The sequence below is a fragment of the Lepisma saccharinum genome, chromosome 4 (genome assembly GCF_977018435.1).
Source record: "Lepisma saccharinum chromosome 4, izLepSacc3.1, whole genome shotgun sequence".
In the NCBI taxonomy this organism is placed as follows: Eukaryota; Metazoa; Arthropoda; class Insecta; order Zygentoma; family Lepismatidae; genus Lepisma; species Lepisma saccharinum.
The window spans coordinates 2,770,309-2,792,373 of record NC_139232.1 but is presented as its reverse complement, the minus strand read 5'-3'; the positions used below and the strand labels follow the sequence as shown (position 1 = coordinate 2,792,373).

Sequence of the window (22,065 nt, the reverse complement as noted above, 5' to 3'; positions counted from 1 at the left end):
AATAACATAGAAAACCTCAAATGTGTGAAATTCAAAAGCAAATGTGTAATGAAAATTAAAAATCCACTAAACATAAATCCAGGTACTCCATTGAGTTAAGACTGTAATTAAACAAGTCTCATGAATGTAAGATACAAGGGAAAAAAATAAGAAAACCTGAAAAAAACACAAGAATGTTCCTTACCGTAATTCGTTTGAGATCTTCTTCGGATGGGTGCTCATATTCATTCTGGAAGTAGACCAGCCGATGAATGAGCTCTTCTTGCTCTGGACTGACTGTTTTCGTCCTCTTCCCTGATCGGTCGTCCTGAAGCAAGAAATCAAAACTCTGCTCCTTAATGACAGCATTTGTCCTCTTTAAAGATCAATGTTACAAATAAGTTAATCAATTATTGTAGGAATACTATTAATGCATTACAAAGAATAAAGACACAAATAAAGATTACAAAATATTCTAATAAATTATTCAATCAATGAAATAAACCTGGGAAATAAATTTTTGCCCACATCATCCTAAATATGAGTGGATATGTTCACAGAAAACATGAAAGCATCAGTTTTACTTCTTTCTTGCATAGAAAGTAAATTGCTCACATTTTATTTTTATCTATTAAATATATTAAGAGAACACTGATTATTTTGAAACAGGCAATGTTTCACAAACTTCTTGTTTACATCATCAGACACAGTGGAGTTGGAAGAAAACACCTGTATTGTACAATTACATAGTTGGCTGTATCAGTTACAAGATGGAAAATTGTTTGAGGGTGACAAAATACATACTCCCACAATTGCCATGTTTTATTTAATTATTATTATTCTAACACTACTCGGTCCGGTGATGCAAACAAGAAACTTGTGAAATGTTACCTGTTCTACAAACACAAGGTATAAGACAGTTTCTTGGGTACAATTCTCAGATTTTTCTATTAAAGAGAAATTTTCACATTTTTACATGAAGTATATCACTTCTTAATGCAGCATTGAAGCATCTCCAAAATATCTGGAAAAACAGCAATTTGACTAGAAACAATGAAACAAAAACCAACAATATCTCTCTTAATGAAGAAAAAGGAAATTCTATGCCACTGATTATACAGGAAAATCTACAATCAATTTTGACTCCACATACACACATATATCAAAAATTGTGTCATTTATCAAATATTGTGTCAAGTGTATACATGCAGTAATGTATAAATGATCTCACTTTCTGTCAGCATTTCAATATACTTGAAGTATTAAATATAATGCTTAATTTATATTTCCTTTCTTCTTCTGTATAATTGAGAACATGAAAGAATGCTTCCAAATATGTTTGCATATTCTCCCCCACCCCCTCACCCCACCAAATACTATTAAAAGCAATGTTTCATTTCTATATGCATAAGACTTTTGGACTTCTTAATACTCATAATATTAAAATTAAAATTGTTTTAAAGTGAAATGAAACAGAATTATTCTCTTTTCTTTTACATTTACACATACAAAATATAAAATGTTGTAACATTTAACTTGGTGGGTTGCCAGAGTCTGAAAATGTAAAACCAGGACATCTGTCTCAGAAAAAAAATATTATTCTCGAGCTGTCACTATATTAAAAGAAAGGATTATCAGATTTTTACCATGACTTACAATTTCAAATAACACATTGAAGGCAAGAGCATTTCCCCACACATTACCAACATTATTATTAATAATTATTACTGATGTGAAATGAGCATAAATTTTGAATACTTTATGAACAATAGCCAATTTTAATGTTTTATACTTTCCATGCTCAGGTTTTAAATTAAAATAGCTGAAAACTAATTATTGTGACTTATTTATCACTTATGATTTTTTTATTTGATTTGCTTTATTTTACTTCGCTTCTTGTGCCACTTTTGGCTAATTTGCGAAGATGGGGATGAGTGATGATATGATGAAATTAATTAATTAATTTAATGGGTACAATGAAATGGCAAACAAACATCCATGCCCAGGCCGGGATTCAAAATCGGGACCACTCCACCATGGGGGCCGGGATTCAAAATCGGGACCACTCCACCATGGGGGCCGGCATTTATCACTTATATTATTTGCCTGACTAAAGAATGTCTCTGAATTTTTGACAATAAACGCTTGCTTGTTTTGTTACAGAGGTGGAAGAAAATACGATTGAGAGCTATCACATCATCACTGTTCCAACAATGGAACAGTTCTGCCATCTTCAAATTCTATGAAGGAGAAGAAAAGAGATTGAATGAAAAATGTCTCTCATCTACTAGAAGGGAACACAAAAATTGGGACAAATACGCATTGCAAAAGCATTTTTTGGGACAATGAATTAGTTTATTAAAAACCGGGACTGTCCCAGAAAATCAGGATGTCTGGCAACCCTAAACTTAGTGTGTTTATGATGATAAAACATATGCTATGTGTCAACTTGGGCCACCAAAAAGTTATGCAACAGCAATTTAAAGCTTGTTTCCTCAGTTTCATTTGGTGGAGCATTTGTATACATCCACATAGTGCCAGGTTCTTTAAACCTACAAAAGTTTCATGAATACAAATGTGAGTCGTATGGAATAACAACACTTTCATTGTGCATCTACGTATATGATTGAAAGTAAAGGATGCATGGAAAAATATATCCTCGAACTAACCTTTGGCTCTGAATCCTTCATTTCAGGAGAACCATTTGTCGTGGAATTTGGTTTATCCTTGTCCTTTTGTGCTTTCTTTGCTTCTCTTTTCACAGCACATTGGTATTCAGGTACAACACCTAGAACACAGAATTACAATCATTTTCCACAAACAGATCATTTAAAAATATTTCATGTTTGTAGCAATACCCAATTATATTATCACTTAATTATTCACACATATGCACTAATTTCGCCCCCCCCCAAAAAAAGAGGATAACTACAGTATCATCATCACATTATTTAAATACTATTCCTCACATTATTATAATCAAATACAACTTTAACGGATATTTCCTCTTTGGGAATTTTTAAATAATAAAAACTTTTATATCCTTAGCAGAGATAGGTCAAATTTCTTGTTCACTAGATAATAAAGTACAAAAAAATATGCAAACATAATATCATGTGAAGTGTGTATATTTTTTTATTGTCAATTATACATCAAAAAACTTAAATAATCTGTAACTAGTTCCCTAAAATAAAAGTTCAGAAGTGTTATTATTTTAATATTGATCACAATATGTTTTGGAAAACATGTGTACTTAAAAATATATACTCAATAAAATAAATCAATATTTCGAAATAATCAAAACTTATTTTCATTGATAATAATGTAATAAATATAAAATATAATAATAATAATACAAAAACCATAGCAAATTTAACACTTCAAAATGACTTAACATTACTTGCACTATCGCCAAATACAATATTAGTGATATTGAATCTGATTACTTATATGTTGAAGTTTGGTGTTCTATAATGACATACATACATGTAACCAAATTTATTTATTTTGCACAAGATTAAGAGTTGTACATGACACCTCTCTGAAAATCATCCACCATAAATTTAAAATGAAACTGCAACTCTGTCTAGCAGGATATATTGCAGATATTAATTACATCAACAGAGTTTTGAAGCAATATGTTCTCACAGTGCAATGGTGTGTGTGTGTATTATAAAATCGTTACTTACATTCAGGCCTCATTCCAACGGTGAGACACTTTTTTAATCGACATTCTTGACATTTTCTCCTCATGTACATATCTATCTCACAGTTATTGCCATATTTGCATTGATATACTGCATTCTTTGTTATACTTCTTCGGAAAAAACCTGGAACATTACAGAATATATTATTAATCCAACACAATATATCATTAATAATAATCTAATTCTAAAGCACTAAATGAAAGCACTGGGTCAGTGGCCAAGCATGTAAAGTGGTCGATTTTTAATCTCACCACCGAAGTTCCTTGGTTCAAATCCCAGCATGGGCTTGTGTGTTCTTTGGGAGTATCTTTCATAACTTCATCTTCATCTAATCATCATTATTCATGCCCTTCATTATGGTTAGCCACAAGTGGAGGAGAAGTGACACTAAATACCAAAAATACAAATACAGTACATATAATAAATTGAAGTTCCACTTCATAATTATAATATAAGAACACGATGAACTGCTAATTCAATGCTGGCAAATTGTGTCCAAGTTACTCAGGTTGAATATGTTCGTAGTGTGTTTCATGTGTAACTTTGGAAAATAATTAATTAGTTGAAAGCAGATGTAAATACCCATCTTATTTTTTTACTTTGTTTTTATTTAAACATTAGACTATGTGTAAGTGCTTATTTTACTACGATAAACTACACAAACACATAAACAAAAGCACTTCCCTAAAGTAATATGAAATCACCTTGTGCATGACCCTATTCAAATATAAATATTAATTTTATGTTACAGACTGTGGTCAATTGTTATATTACGTAAAATAAATTATAATGTTGTGTTATCTGTTTTTTTTTTTTTTTTTTTTTTTTTTTTTTTTTTTTTTTTTTTTTTTTGTGTTGCTAAGATCTGCACATGGTATGGTGCAACTACAGTGCCTGAGGCTTATTTAATGCTACACGATTTGAGGATTTTATTATGTGAATCGAGTAAATTTGCTTCACATAATAAGAAAATTACAATAAAACTGTTTATTAATGGCATTACTTATTTCATTTTGTAAGCAAACTAAGTGGCAGTCATTGTTAAGCATGGACAATGTAAGACTTTTAAAAACTGTGGCATCTTGTGGGCTCCGACTCTGAGCACCTCCACTCTGTGATTGTACGAGTGATTTATGATTTGGCTGACTGCAATAAAGTTAATAAACATCTCTCATTGTCATGCCAAACGCTTGCAACAATGAAATATTCTATATATTGTAGAGCCACATGCAAAAGTAAGTTGGTGGTCATGGAAATGTGGATTGGCAATACTCCAAGCTGTTGAAGAGCACCCTTGAAACCAGAAGACATTAGCAGAAGATGTCCATGCATCTCAAACCACAATAGACCTTGAATACTACCCCATGAATGACCCCTGAGCAGCTCAGAAGCATGTCACTCTCTGTCGCTAATTACTGCAAAATCCTCATGATGGCAGGTTTTGCAGGGAATCGTAAAAAATGCTGAGAAGTGGATTTTCCTTCCTAGCATCGAGATTGGACAAGAATGTCTTCATGCAGGGGAAGAGGCTCAGACAGCAGTTCAAAGAGGGTATTTTGAGAAGAAGACGATGTTGTGTGTCCTGACCACTGGGAGCATTAGCACATATGGGACCTGTACATTGACCAATTCTATCTAGAGTACGATTTTCTGCTCCAGGGTTACTCAGCAATGGCGAATGGAAAGAAGATCCTCGTGCAATGCAACAATGCCCCAACTCCCAGGTCAAGCATGGTCTACCAGAAAATTCAGGACCTGGACAACCTCGAAATCTACACCAACTGGCCTATTGACTGGAACTTGCACAAACAGATTTCCACCTGTGTAATTCCATGGGACACTTCTTGAGGGGCAGACAGTTCATTTCCTTAGAGGATGCAACAAATGACATTAAAATCAACCACCTAGCTATCAACTTTTCAATCTTAAATTGTGCACATGACCTCTTACAGCTATTAATATTCTATTCTAAACTTCAATATTATATTTCACTATTATTATTATTAATATTATACATTTTTCCAGCTGGCTCTAAGATATATAAAAGATGAAAGCAATGAACATTAGATATCAATGTTCAATAGTTTACATGTAAACCTTTTTACTTGTTTGTTTTATTATTTTTATATTCAATATGTATCCATTAAGCTTGCATGTAATCCTTTTCGTACTTTTCAATATATATCCCTTATTCCATCCATGATTTGTATTAATCTCTCAGACAAGGGTCCGTTGTAAAAACAGCTCTTGAGGCTGAAAATCGCCCGCTCCAATAAAGACGATTTTTTAAATAATAATAATAGTAATAATAATGCATTACTGGCTGAACACTGGAGAAGGGGCACATATTCCAATGGATTGACTATAGCTTGCAGCATGGCGACAGTTACCCATATATGTGGTGGAGGGATGATAAAACAATATATTTTTAAAAGTTCATACCTTTGCATCCTTCACATGTTAACGCATTGTAATGGTATCCTGAGGCACGATCACCGCATACGAGACATAATTCTTCTTGCTGCCGAGGAGTTGGACCCTTCTTCTTCTTCCCATCGCTGCTATCCACGCTGTAACCATTTAAACTACTTGGAGGCGACAGATCTTCTCTGCCTGTAACGACACAAAAGAAAACGTTGCGTTAGTGAAGTCAAGAAGATGGGTCTAATAGTCATATATGCTCAATTTAACATTATTGTCAGACCGATGCCAGCAAAAAAAAAGGGGGGGGGCATATTTTATGGGAGTACAGTGACATTTAATATATCCCTAAATAACTATTTTCAAAAATGTGTATTTTGGAGCCAAGTCTGGCGTCGTTAGTGTTGCTGACAACCGGTGACGAGTAATGTTTGCTGAAAAAGAATTTTACTAACATGTTACTTGAACTTCACTAGACTAAACCTGTATATTTAGCATGGGCTACAAGGAGTAGCATCCCGTCATATTTCACGCAATAAATTACAATATATTTGATAAAATCTGTTGTTGGCTGTTGGAATGGGATAATAAGTATAGGGCTTCAGTTCTACATAATTTTGAAATGGTGAATCACAAAAAAAAGTTCCATTGTATAGAAACAAACACATACTGTAATGGAGTCTTTTAATATATATATACACATAAAGATTCAAGTACTGTATATAGCAATGTTAATTTATCTTGCAATATCGAAGTATATGTTTCAATTCGAAACAGCTAAGTAAATAATTGTAATTGCTGAAGAAATTAAATACCTCTCCCGATGTTGTTACGCTAAAGATTTACGTTATTCAGAATTTTCAATTTTAGAGCGGGTATGAGGACACAAGAGTAATTATAAATTAAACTTTCGTCGAAACATTTAGGGTATGCGAAATCGCACCTTCTGAAATTACGAAATTCAATGGCTACGTGTTAGCTTATGATGATAGCGAAAGTGCAGTAAATCTAATTATATAATGAAAAATATTACATATCAGTTGGAATTAAAGACACTGTTTTACTAAGAGGGGAAAAAGATTCATTATTTTAATAGAATTAGCCGCTCTAAGATGGTAATATGAAACCTGGGTTTCAAATTCATGATCAATGTACTATTGACTACACTTTTAATTTTCTTTTCCACCTTACTTAAGCACATCCGGCGTTCCAACTGAATAGACAGGATGTGGAACCAGTTTTACACAGTCATCACAAATGACTGCTGTTGAAACAATGAACTAGAGAGGCAAGCATGCGGAGGGAACGGGGGAGAGGGGGAAGCATGTTGCTCCCTTTACCGATTTATTCTGTAGACATGCGTAATCCGCTCGAACCTCATGCTGAGACTGCAACATGGTTCTTGGGAAAGCTGACATCAAAACTAGCTTTCTCTTTCGAACCAAACAAGCCATAAGAAGGTCAACGTTAACAATCGGTTTTCTTTCTCTTTTTTTTTCTTTCCGGAATATTATAATAACCAAGGACAAGCAGGACTTCACCGAATTTTATTCGCAACTTGAACGCACACATACACATCAAGGCAAGACTACTACCCATTACAATCAAATGTAATTTTCCCTGAAGATTTCCTCCATATCATTGACTTCGGGAATTTTCTCATACGTAGAACTTTCAAATTCTTATTCACTAGATAATAAAGAGAAGAAAAACGTACTCAATCATCTACTTGATCTATTACAAATCAGCTAACTCTATGCTTACTTCGACAATTCATATATTAATAAAGTGAAACATAATTTGGAACAACTTATTTTGAGTGTTAAGGCTCAAACAACTGTTCTCTAGTTTTGAATTGGATTTTCCTTGTTTTTCTGCCACTGTAGGCTAATCGCGGTGTTGAAGATGGATGATGCTCAGATCAGATTGAAGAATATGAAGGAACACCGGTTAAAGCTATTTCTACATCATAAAGAATTGATTGATTGGTCGATTTTGATATTTACCGTCGCTTTTCTCTACTTTTGCCTAATCGCGACGATGAGTGTGTGGGATGGGACACTCACAAAGAACACTCATACCCAGGCCGTGTTTCGAACCTGGGACCCTTTGAGTCGTAGCGCGCTGTGATAACCATTCCGCATAAATAAGAAGCTTATGCCAATATAACAGCATGATTCGTGAGTAGACTTGGGTGTATATTAATATTTCACATTTTAGAGTTATTACAGATGAAGGTAGACTGTTATTTAACGAAAAAGTGTAACGCAGCAACAATATTCAGCAGAACTATGTTGTGGAATCATTAAAACAAATCCTAAAATTCTTATAATTTTTATTATTTATTATCTCAATAGGATTACAATTAAGCCATACAACATTTCATGAGAACAATATTAATACAAATAATGGCTTTTTACATTCCTTTTTCGTAGACACGTCAGATAATGACAAAAATAAAGAAACAGTTCACGATTTCAGGATAGGGCACTCTGCATGTTTTTCAATAACTCTCAAACACCAGCAGTTTGTCCACAAATTAACAATTTAATTCGTTTATGAAATAGTGTTTAGTTTTAGAAACTTTAATCTCTGTTAAAATCAGACGATAATATCAAATAGGGACTATCTAACTCGCAGGATACAATGTTACACAGCCACAATTCCGTGGGAACCAGTTCCCGCCAAACCACTCTTGCTGTCATTGTTCTCTTCAAGGTCACTTCCCAAGATTACTTCCTATGCTCTGTGCGGGGCCGCGTCGCCATCTTGAAGACGACCAAGACGAGACAACTACGTATAAGTAGCCTTGTGGGCAGTATTCCAGGCTTGCCAATGATTCTGCCTTCCCAACTTTGATGATTAAGCGCTCTCTGAGCGGGGGCAGTGAGCGACCTTGACTTTAAAGCAAAGAAAAAAGGCACGGCTGCGGAACATGAATTTGTTACGAAGTCTTCTCGTGAAGAGTAGACGAAAACAAATGTATACGCAGGGATCAACGAACAGAATCTTCTATACGTTCCGAATCGCCAATAAGTTGGGCGACTACAACTTTTTTTTACAATAATCAAGTGACTGTAAATATTATCGTTGTAAATAAACCTGTGCAAAAGAATCCAGACTTGCCAAGAGATGTCATTTCTACCAAGTGCAATCTTTTTAGAGTAGAATGACTGCGATTAGAGTCAATTCTGATTTGTCCTGTACAGTGAACGTGAAAAGTTGTTGCAACACATTTAAATTGCATCATCATGGGTAGAAAAAAAATACGCTGCAAATACAGGCGTTGGCCTCATGCAAGGATTGTAAGGATTTAACTAACTTTAGAGCAACCAATGATGGGTACGAGGACACGAGTTTCTGTTGCTATCCTGCAACAGCGTTTTGCAACGAATGCACAAGAACAATGGTAACAAACAACATAAAATAACTCGCTAAGTGGGTTGAACAGAGCAGCGTTGCGAACTTCTGCTAAGAATTTTGTGCAACTACGATTACTTAAAACAAACTTACAGTATATTTGTTCTTGGCTGAGAGGGGTTGCTCGCTAGTTATTTCTGTAATAGTTCTATCATACTATATCAAATTCATTGTATTACCTAAATATGGAATAGCACTTAATAAATTGGTAATTACTGTTGCTCCTCAAAATGATGTGTCCTCGAGGTAATACATATCCAACAAATGCCATTGTTGTTGGGAAAATGTTAGATTAACTCCAATAAATATTGAAATGAAATTTATTCTTATCAAGTTGGGTTTATTGTTCCTGTAAATTAATACCAACTGTACTTGTAAATAACTTCACAGAAGATTACAACTATTTGTAAATAATTAAGGAAATTATCGCTTTCCTGTTCTCCCGTGATATAGTCGTTACGTTACATTAGTGTGTTGCGAAAGAGCATTGCATAAAAATTCAGAAAAGCTTTGAATATCGTAATGTGAAGACCCCATCTTTGATTCACCACCCTTATAATTTAGTACACTGTAGATTAGGATTCCAGTTATATTTTTGCTCGGTAGAAATAAACAGAAAAAAGGAAAGAAAAAACGATGTCATGATACTAAAAGTTTCCAGCTATGACCTCTGGCGAAGGTCGGAGTTCATGATCGTCGTTTCTCGTTTCCTGCCATTACATTCTCCGCCGCAGCCAAGCGAAACGAAATACTACGCTCAAAAAACGAAGCGCGATTTTTTAACCACTTCGACTTCTTTTGTTTCCTCACAAAAGCTTATGAATCTTTTTTGCTTCGGCGAAACAGTTCTCGCACACTTTCTAATACTGCGGTACAAAGTATTCACGTTCTGTGGTGCGTTATTGTACAGCTGCTAATAGTAGACAGATCGTCAATCGCTATGTACGCTCCTTCTCTTTTCCGCAACGTGGGATTCAAGGCTTGAAACAGAAAGCACGAATATGTAGACGACATCCTTTTATGTGGCACAATTAAATTCCTCAAAACACATACAATGAATCAGAAATAACGAAAATAGGATGGGTATTTTTTCTACTGTTATCTTTGCGCTTGGTTTGTCCATTGTCCAGATAATATTAGAATAATTAAATCAAGAAGACTTGGATGGGCAGGTCATGTGGCACGAATGGGAGAGGAAGGAAGAGTTTATAGGATTCTTGTTGAGAAATCTGATGGTAAGAGACCTTTAGGAAGGCCAAGACGAAGATGGAGGGATAACGTTGAGATGGACCTAAAGGAAATCGGTGAGGATGGAAAAGATTGAATTGATCTTGCGCAGGACAGGAAAAAATGGAAGGTTTGTGTTGCTGCAGCCGTAAACCTTCGGGTATAAGAAGGCTAGAGAGTTAGTTAGTTAATTTGTCCATTCCTTTTAATCTAAACGAAATTATGAAGTGCTTGTTCCGGAGTCTCCGGGTTCGAGACCGACCTGGATGTTTTTGTGTGTTCCTTCATCAATTTGATATCATTACTCATCCTCAGCGTCGCGATTAGCCAAAATTGGAAGAACAGCAACATAAAATAACCTAATTCAATTCTTCATTAATTCTACAAAAAACGGGAGTAGAATCTAAAATTCAAAACTGAATTCCTAGAAAAAACAACTTCGAACTTGGTGCGGTGTACCAGAAACTCAAATCTTCATATGAACCCTGCCACAAACTTTTCCATTATGTTTATTATGGCCACCAGGTTACATGAAAAAGTGCGCGTAATTTGATATCAGAGAATTTATTTATAATTTTACGTAGATTATTTTTTACGCCTTCCTTATCAAGTTCAATGACTCAAAATCCATAATGATCTCGTCATTCTGCAATTTCAGCTTATCAGCATTCAAACCATATAAATCGATCGGCAAAAATACAAACAGGAGACAAGTAGTCTTATCTATGCGTCGAGCACTTGTTGTTCATATATTTTCGTCACTATCAAAATCGTATCGCTTCAAGTTGGGAAGTCATCATCGCATGTAAAAAAATTGCATGTCATTATAAGCTTGCTCTAAAATTCAGTTAGTGGTAGAACATAGAAAACGCGAATGAATACGAACATTCAAAAAGTTGTCACAAAAATGTGATTGCGTCATCGTTCTTATTCCTAATTCAGTTTAACGTAGAAAAGCAACGTAAAAGTAATGGAAACCAGGCCCGTAGCCAGACAGGGGCCAGGGGTCTCAGCCCCACTGGCACTGCCGTCAGCCCCCTTGATATTAGGCAAAACTATTTTGTGTAACTTGTTTGCAGTGAAGAGTGGAAATGTAGACAGCAGATATTATTTTGCTCACAACTTTGGTGAAGGATAAATTGACAGAACATGAACAACAGCTAATACATTTGTTCAATTTATGTATAAGGAGAAGTGTAAGTAGCGGAAAGTTTTTAGAAGATTTTCTTCTCTAGACTCAAGAAAGTTCTTTCACATGGGAGCATCTTTATCTGTAACTTCGCTGTCCCTGTTGCAATCTGTGACTTTAATGTCATCATGCAAATTCCCTTCGCATCTGCGTCAAAGGTCAGCAGATCCCAAGTTTTGGGAACGAAGGGGAGTTTCATTGCTTCGGCCGGGGGTGGAATGTACTGTAGGCACTATGATTAAATATTGTGCATTTTTTCTTGTGTGATATAAATATCTGTTTCATCAAAAGTAGTATAGTGTGTGCAGTAAGGTATTATTTCAGTAGCAGTCAACACATTAAATATCGATGTTTTAAAAGATATAGAAAAAGTAGTGTTTGTATGATATTTCTAAATTTTTTATAACTCCCCTCCTCCCACACATAGGCTAATATATTTGTAAATTTGAATTTTATTTTAATTTTAATTTAAACTGTTCTATTGTATGGGATTTTATTCCGTTGTATTTTATTGTACTTTCTTGTTTATTTTCTTTGTAATTTTGAATTTTATTTTATTTGTACTTTTTGGGATTAGGTGGTGGACCAGCAACAGCTGAAACTCGCCCAGCAATAAAGTCAATTCAATTTACCTTCATTTAGTACTCTTAAACTTTTGAAAATTGGACTTTGTTTACAAAGCCCCCCAAACGGTATCTCGTGAGCCCCCCCCCCCCCCCCCCCTGGAGATCAATTCTAGCTATGGGCCTGATGGAAACACAACATTACAAACATACAGATGTTATATACATAATGTCGCAGAAGGTTTTAACCAGATATACTATATAGTGATTTAGACGTTTAAAGATGATACAACAACTGCACATGTGACGGTATCTTTAACATTAAAACGTTATACTTGTATTTCTATTAATTTACGTCGCTTTACTGCTACTTTTGGCTAATCGTAACAATAAGTATAAACTGGTGATTTTACGAAATTGAAGAAGTGCAAGTCCGATAGCGAGAGATAAGGTTTGATTCCCGGTGGTGTCACATTGCATAGTGGTTGGGGTGCCACTTTAAACAGCAGCATAAAGTGAACATTTACCCTGGTCGTTCTGCTACAGCAGACCTCCCTCGTATATGCCGCACTCTACTGTCGAATAAAAGTATGGGCGTTCGCGTACAGATATACGTAAAATACACATTCAACTACTATATTTATGCAAAACAAACAATTGTTCCAAACTTTCGATGAACAACGAAAGAGGCAGTGTTACAAACTACCTAGGAAAGTTTCCAAACGTTAGTGGCAATGTCGAATGAACGTGTTTGCTTAAAGGCATGCATAATTTATAGTGTATACATACATAGCCGTGTTGAAAATCGAAATGCTTGATACTTGGGTATGAATCTAAGGGACATATACATTGCTTGAATACTTATTGATTTAGGACTAGATACAGCTAATCTGATCAGCTAACATGCAGCACATAATCAATAGTATAATTTAATTTTACGTCGCATGCCTACGACATTTGGCTAATCGCGACGATGAAGATAAAGGAACAATCACAGCAGAGCTTAATTACACTACAAAATGCAGTCTAGCGTGTACTGCATGGAAGTAATGACATTTAGGTGCATTCGGAAAGAGTTCACGATACACCCATGAATGTTCGGAACGGGGGGGAGGGGGGCACGGCCCACCCGGAAAATGAATATCTACCTAAAAATTATATATTTCACACAAAATTTCATTTCAGTCACACTAATTTATGTTAATTATTAAATTCGTTGAAGAAACATGATAATTTCAGACTGAAATAGTGTTTTTGAGGGGGCATCACTATTTTGGAGGAAAATATGCGTCCTTTGCCCCCCTCGAAAAAATTACCTTGTTTGCTCACCTGGAAAAAATCCTGCGGACGTCCATGGTTACACTCCTAGTCAATAACAGGTAGTCACCAAATACACGGGTGTGGAATAAATAATTTACGTACACGTTAAATATAATATCCGCCATATTTAGAGCTGCTACACTAATAAGAAGTGTTAAATAACGTGACGTCATCCTTACCCAGCAACCAGTGAATTGTATGCCCAGAAGAACGAACCATGGAGCCCATCATGTAAACAAACGCTGGCGATCAACGTGCAGATCACAGATTTCTAACATTGCCACACACCGCACTCACATTCCGCTTAGCACTGATCGAGCAACGTTTCCGAACCACAAAATGGCTTTCGATAAGCACGTCACGGCATGCGCCACTTCCAGATGATAAGAAACGTTATCTGTGCAGTAGGATCGATGTTTGCACAATGCTGACGCCACACGTTTACTTTTCATAAACTACTATCTAAAGCTATCTGGGTTTGGAGATCAATCCAACACTACCCGATAAGCGTGCTAAAGATTTCATATTTGATGTCGATTAATGCTCATTGACCTGATACAGTCGCCCACAAAGATAGGCCAGGAAGTGTAAATTGTCCACCACTGTTTTCCATTCATTGTCTCGGTGTTTTTCCTCATGCAACGGATTAAGAATTTGTCATTTGCTCGGTTTGACTTTTGAAAACTAACTTTATAAGGAGAGGCACATATTTTTGGTAAATAAAAAAGTAATATTTCGGTACAAAAACAGTCAATTCCGGACTCAAAAGCGGTAAATAAAAAAAACAAATCTGTGCAAAATCGGTTCGAAAGTGGTGTATAAAATTACATTTTCGTTCTAAAAATTGTGAATCCATTCCTAAATTTGATATAAAAACTGCACTTAATACACAAAATAAACATATCCCTTCTAATAGCACATTTATGTAGTTACCAGAGTATTAAGTTTATTCCTGTGTAAAGAGGTCCATTTTTGCTTCTCAAATATTTAAAGCAGAATTAATCAACTTTCCGTGAATTGCATAACTCTCAGGATAAATTCAAACTTGAAAAAGAATCGCGTCGTTAAATAAACTCTGCATTTCGTGTTTAAGAGTCTATTTCGCATTTTGCAGTTCATTTCGCATCATTTCGTCACAAAACAAGGTAGGAAAATGCACCTCGCACCTTTCAAAACCATGAAAAATTAACATTATAATGTGTTATTTCACATTCCGTGTTTTCGTTAAAAAAAATTGATATATGCATGCCTCTACTTATAAGTTATAACGCGTAAAATAAAGTGAAGAAAGTCATTGCTGACAATGATATTCATTTCAAGAAACAGGCCATTAAAACTCGTTTTACACAGCATGCAAAAGTTAATTCCAAGCAATAAATTGGTTCGTCTATTGTCTAAACATCTCTCTCTGTCCCTCAGGGGTGTATGGGTGACCCTTTCCGAAGATACCCAATGTCAACCTCTCTTCCACGCAGTACATCCAAAGTTGCATTTTGCAAACTAGCGAAGCTCTGACGTCTGAACTCACGGCCAGTATAATCATGGCTCTCACTCATCGCACCAAACTCAAACATCTTGGTCAAGCATAGTTTTTCATCTTCTGACGTCAGGTTAAATGTATTGTATTTATGCGTATTACATTAACAAGCTGCATCCAATTTCATCTCAGGTAATATAAACTATTATCATTAACGTTTTCAGAAGAAAACCATGTCAAAGGCCATTTCTAAAGACAATGTACAGTCATGGACACTTCTGTGTTGTAACGATTCTATTGAAAGTTAATGGAATTGTTATAACCTAGAAGTGTCCGTGACTGTACAATGTACAGTCACCGTCAATAAAAGTGGGACACCTAGATCCTCAAATACCTGCTTCCCTGCATGATGTTGTGTGTGTTACCTAACTCGACGGCGGTGGTAGAAGTTGCCATTGTTTTGCTAGTAAAATCCACCTTTCGCCGTAGAGATAGGCAACACACATAACGCCTTGTAGCATTTCAGGATTAAGGTGTTCAATTTATAATGGATTGACTTTACCATGGTATGAGCGGCTTTAAGAGTGACAAAATATCGAATACAGTTTGCATAACCTGGGAAGGTTCTTAGGGGGGAAAAAACGAACAAACAAAGAAGTACGGAAATATATTGGAAACTATGGTGGCTCGCTATTGCACCGAGTTGCTGGAATCTGCCACATGTTATTTGGTCAGTTATAAACTTTATTATGTTTCTCTCCATATTATTGTTGTCTATGTGTAGCAAAGCCTAAATAAAACTACCTTGACTCGAGCCTCGATCTTAGGGAAACGACACAGGAGAGCGTGGAAGATTTTTTTGTCTTTCTTTGCTTTTTTGATCCGTGCTGGCTTTCCATTTCCATTGGAAAAGACAAGGGAGAGGCTCATAATAACATACTTTCACTCTCGTTTATTACTCATGTCCAAGAAAAGCCGAACTGATAAAACCAAGTGATCCAGGACAAGCTCACAATGTCATAGTCTGAGCTGAAAATGATAGCATGCGGTTTCGTAATTTTCCACCTTATCAGTTCACTCACGTTACTCATTCTTCTCTTTATCTTGTATATAAATTATCTCCTGTCATTCCTGCCACTCCAATAAATCTAAGGGAATGGGGTGGGGGAGGAGCTTTCAACATTTTCCTTTCAGCTGCCTCCCCGAGAAATGCTAGGATGTGAATGCCTACTCTCAGATGGCACAAAAAAGTGCTAAATTATTTGAATATTTTTTTTTATAATTTTTGCGGTCAGCTACCTTACAACATTGAGTCATAAACAGTGTACAGTTACACAATGAAGAATTAGGTTCTTCTCTTGAGCAATCCCAATCACACTTGCAGACCCGTAGGTAGATATTTTGGCGCCCCGGGAATGGTTGTGGTTGGCGCCCTCCCCCGCGCTACCAAGCACCGGCATTTATGTGCGTCTCTCGATATTTACATCCTACAAATTTTGGAATAAGGAAACAAAGAAAAACTCATTAAAAATAATATAGGTTATATTTAAAGATTCGTAGTTTCAATTTCAGATTTTTAAAAATGTTTAGTATATTTAAGAATACAGTAAAACCTCGTTAAGCCGGACTTCGCTTAATCAAAAAAAAGCAGAATGCAAGGTTTTAAATGTGGCTAGAAGTCAACAAGAGAACTTCCCAAAGAAAAGGCAGTCAACCACTGATGAAATTCTGTTTCCCGCAAACTTTGTACTGTATAGTGTATTTAGGCCTATGCCCTTTAAATACACCATAATAAACGTGTCTTATTGCTATAAACGGAGTTCTAATGCACTTTCTACTGTTCTTATAGGTTATTTCAGTTAATCCGGACTTTCGTTAAACCGGTCAACTTATCCCCCAATAGTCCGGATTAACGAGGTTTTACTGTATTACAGTTATATCTTAGTGTCTGGAGAACACATTTGAAAACGTAACAACAATAGATGAAAGAAAAGAGTAGAGTAGCACCTTATATTTTTTCTAGGACTGAGCCGATACCACTTTCAACCGATACCCATACCGATGTCCATACTCTCACCGATTCCCACCGATACCGATACATGGAAATTGTAATAATTAAAATTTGTTGAAAATATTGATTAATATTAGTGTGTAGTATTCCACTCCAATTATAAGCATAAATTTACGAACATCTTTGCTTTAAAATATTCATGAATTATATCAGAATATTAAATTCAGTGCTTCCACACAAAACTGGTGCAAAATATAAATAAACTCCAATTTTGCATAATCTCCAGGATAATTAGACTCTCCAAAGTGCGCGCGGTATTTTTGAGGATCCTGTAAAAGACCAACATGCCGGAAAAATGTCGGCTGGTATCGGTAAATAAATTCCAACCGATATTTCCCGCTATCTGCTTAGCCCTAATTTGATTCATTTTTCCCCTTTCCTCTCTCTGCCAACTGTAAAGTTCTCCGTCGCATATTCTGACATTTTTTTCCTTTTCTTTCTTTAAAAAAAAGCTTTGAATGGCGCCCTAGGCTTTAACCCTCTTGCCTATCCCTCGCCACGGGTCTGTGTTACTCTGAACGTTGCTAACACTAAGATAAGCTTCATTTAAAAGATAATGCTTTATAAGCAGTCAAGATATTGCATGTGGTCAACCTATCCAAATGAGGACGTTTGTAATCAGACCTCAACCGATATGAATTATCAGCACAAACTGTCAGATTGTTGTTTACAACAATATGGGCTGAAAATCGAGATTACCAAGAATCTCTAGATAATGTTTTTCACTCGAAAGACGAAAATAGGAAGAAGAAAAAATTTGCAGTCTGAAACTGGGATTGAAGACAGCATTTTTACAGGATCTGGGAAAGCCGGAAAATTAAAAAGCAGAAGACAATAGTGAATAGAACTAGCACAACCTTCTGACTTACGCAAGGCTTGCCTGCCAAGAACGATGATAAAATTATTCACAAAATTCCTCAAGCATGAGGGGCTCATAACTAATGTTATCATTTATTTAATTTGAATGCAATTCTCGATGTGCTACATGCAGGATTTATTCCAGAGTGTAAAAGTTTGTATTGCAAAATAGTCGCTTAATAAAAATTGGTGTCAATCTTAGAAAACCCTCTCGTAGCAAAGAAAAGAATGAAACATCTTTCAGTCATAGACAGCTGTAGCAAGTGACCTAATGGTATTAATCACAGCGCGCCAAGGGTCCCGGGTTCGAATCCCGGTCTGGGCTCTTTGTGAGTGAACATTCATCAATTTCATCACATCACTTCATCACCAAAAGTAGCAGAAAAGCGAAGTCAAATAAACCAAATCAGTCAAGTGACCTATGTTGCAAAGTCAGACTGACCAGATTATTCAAGAACACAAATGTTGACATATTCATACCAGAGCACAGTTTCAGGGGTTCGCCTGAATAAAGAAAAGCTGCAGTTAGTTCGTTACTTTATGTAGCCAGTAAACAATGTGTTATGAACGAATTATTAGGATATTGTGTATCTGGATAGATCAAACATTACAGACACAAAAACAGTGAAATGTACCTCTGAAACCGAGAGAAGCGTTGACTGGTCTACGCTAGTTGCAATCTACACCTCTCATTGTGTAAGACGGAAAAGGGAACGAGTGTATTTTCCAAACGACAAGTTTTCCCCTTCTAATAACATGATAGTTAAGCCTTCCAGGCATATCTGTTGTATTTATATGCAAGGGTTATGCAAGAACCACAATCCTGAAAATATAGGTTTGTGCATCTTCAGCCGAAGTGCGAGCCCTACCACGGGACAAAAGAGAGAATGACACAATTAGTCTCTCTCCGTGATTTTCCCTTCCACACTTCTTCACTTTCATAATTACTACCTTGGACGTCGCGTTTATGCTCTTTTATTTCACAAGACCCTTCCTTTTCGGTGAACAGGGTCATTAAACCACCTGGTTACTGTGGCCAGTGCCTGCGGCGGGGAGCATTCACGGACGCGTATCTTGAATCAAGTGTTGCCAGCTACTACTAAACGAGAAGTTTTTGTGAAGTTTGAGAACTTCATGTACCAATGAACACCAATCAAATTGTCCATAATTGTTTATTCTCTTTGTTGTACCCAATGAGAGCTTCAAGAATTGAATCAAAACCCCAAATAAGCTGCTGACAACCTAAGCACCAGCGTACCTAAAAAAACATCTATGATACAAGAGCAAAAATAATGAAAGTAGTCATGGACAATTTGACGAGTAATAGGTAAATCGCACTGTATATTACAAATTCTAATACTGACAGCGCACACAATGTATACGTAATTTACATAAACAGTATATTTTTACAATACTATATCAAAGTAACTATGATATAAGACTAATGTAAAAAGTTACAAAAATAATTTTCACTTCAGGTTCTTATTCTGTAGTGCACTGGTGAGATATAAAATATATAATGTGTACAGCTTAAATGTACCATATAAAATTATTTAATTCCTGAAATTCTTTAATTGAATGTAAAGTATATTTCAACCATAATATTTTCATTTTATTTTAAATGCCGTAGATCTCTCAATATTATTATGACCATTTGGTAAGGAACTCTAAAACTTGATGACAGTGTGAAATGGTCCATTTTGGCACGTAGTTAGTCGGATTTTTGGACTAAATTGTGGTTTATTTTTTCTTAGTTGGCCTCCATGTCATAATGGTTTGTTAAGTCCACTTTATGCACACGTAGGCTAATTTGGATGGTAGTCCATGTGGCACGAATGTGAAAGGAAAGAAGAGTTTACAGGATTCTTGTTGGGAAACCTGATGGTAAGAGCCCTGTAGGAATGCCAAGACGAAGATGGGAGGGATAAAGTTGAGATGGGCCTAAAGGAAAGCTTGTTGATGCAGCCATAAACCTTCGGGTTTCAGAAGGCTAGAGTTAGTTAGTTAGTTTAGGCTAATCGGGACTGGACGTACAGTTTAAAGTGGCACCCGAATCACTATGTGCCTCGAACCAGGGACATCTTAATTACAAGGCGATGGTGTTACAGTAATAATTTCTGAAAAGTGTTCCGATACCTTGGAACGTATTGGATACATATTCAAGAAACATGTTCAGTAATTTGTCTCAGCAATTAAATGCGATTATTATGTCTTCGTAATGTTAAAAAGGGAGTACAAATAATTTTAAAAACACGTACGCAAAAAAATCTTGTAACGTACTTTCCTTACAACCTCGCGTTAAAAGCGTTCACCCTTTTCGAGATATATGTATGCTCAGGATCCTCTGGCTAATGGTGTTTACACTTCCCTCCTATCAGATGTCAGCACATATTATTTGCCCATGTTAAAATTACACACAACGTTGCAAACGTATGCAAAGAAACAAACGCCAGGAAACACTGGCGTTGGAAAATCATCGATCATACTTAAAAAGCGCCTGCCACAGATGGCGTAGCGCCCAGTGTGTTGTTCCCACCGAAGGAACGAGCGAAGTACGTAACAACCCGCTCCTCTCACGCAAGTCAATTAGATCAGGAGAAGGGGGAGGGCACTTACTCGATCGTGCAACGACGTGGCAATGCTGTAATTCACCTGCAGCGAGCGTTCGGATCCAAATTTGGCAACTATGGAGGAGGAGCTTCTGACATAAAATCCAATGAGGCTCCCACTCCTGTCATGGTGGGGGAAGAAGCAAGGAAAAGTAAGTATTTTTCGCTCGCACTTGATGGAATCTCGTCAGTGTTGCTAGCGAATCCATAATGTTCGTTTATATAGGGTTTACCCTACACAAACAATGTCGTTTAGCGGGGAAAATCTATTATCTGTACGATATGATAATCGCGACGAAGACAGTGGAATTGAATAAGCGCAAAGTAGTCTGGTTGCTGACTGAGGTCCCGTAGAAAAAATGAAAACGTGTGTATAAATACACTAAAAATATATGTAACTGAATTATCAACAGTGGCAAGAGGACATCTGCCTCATGGTTCACAGACAATTCTCTATCCATCGTAAGAACGAAGCTAATGTAAACAAAACCACATGATTTTTTTAAATATACTTCCGTCCCTATTTGTTAGTCCCGGTCGTAGCTCATTACTAGAGCCCGGGAGTTTGGCAAAATGCCTTTTTTCCTTGCTGCATTTCGATATTGTGCCTATTTTGTTGGTAGGTTGATTTAGTGTTTTAAGTCCACTTTATGTACAGTAAGGCTAATCGGGACTGGACCTACAGTTTACCACTATGTGCCCACTGTCTATTTCAATGCCTTTCTTTTGCTATTTTCAATGAAATTTTAGATTTTTTTCTTTTTAATTGTATATAACTTATTTTTCTTTCAAAAACGTTATTAATTAGCACATTGTGGTGTTACCAGAGAAAACTACAAAGCTGAAAAAAAGTTGAATTGAAGGGACATTACCTGCTGTCAAATAATTTGAAAATATGAAATAAATTATTTCAAATAATCCAGATTCCTGCATTTTAAAAATGGAGACAGCATGCAAATTTTCAATCACGTGTATAAAGGATGAAAATTTCACAGTCGTACGACTTGATCGCTTCAGCTAGATGGAAAATATTAACTCCTAGCAGAAGACGATCCGTCTAAAGGCTACAACCGCTGCATACCTGTTGCAAATTATCTGTTTCTTTTGGGTGACTAGAAGAACGCATTACTTATCCGATCTACTGCGGGACACGTCGGATTGCAGAATATGTAGGGAGCATTACCGCCATGTCGTAAGATAGAAGTAATGTGACATCACACCTAC

The 22,065-nt window shown here is 36.2% G+C and overlaps 1 protein-coding gene across 6 annotated transcripts in view; it reads right to left on the bottom strand.

Moving 5' to 3' along the window:
* LOC145986359 (ecdysone receptor-like) overlaps positions 1 to 22,065 on the bottom strand; it is a 1,118,076-nt gene that overhangs the window by 8,122 nt on the left and 1,087,889 nt on the right. For 4 of the 6 annotated variants that reach the window (XM_083120240.1, XM_083120242.1, XM_083120241.1 and 1 more), the window contains 4 exons: positions 6,129 to 6,299; positions 3,669 to 3,809; positions 2,649 to 2,767; positions 185 to 355 (listed from right to left, as the gene is read on the bottom strand). In XM_083120240.1, the coding sequence (XP_082976366.1) occupies positions 185 to 355; positions 2,649 to 2,767; positions 3,669 to 3,809; positions 6,129 to 6,299 (602 nt within the window). The remainder of the gene's footprint in view (positions 1 to 184; positions 356 to 2,648; positions 2,768 to 3,668; positions 3,810 to 6,128; positions 6,300 to 22,065) is intronic. The other 2 variants (XM_083120243.1, XM_083120245.1) reach the window with 1 other exon arrangement.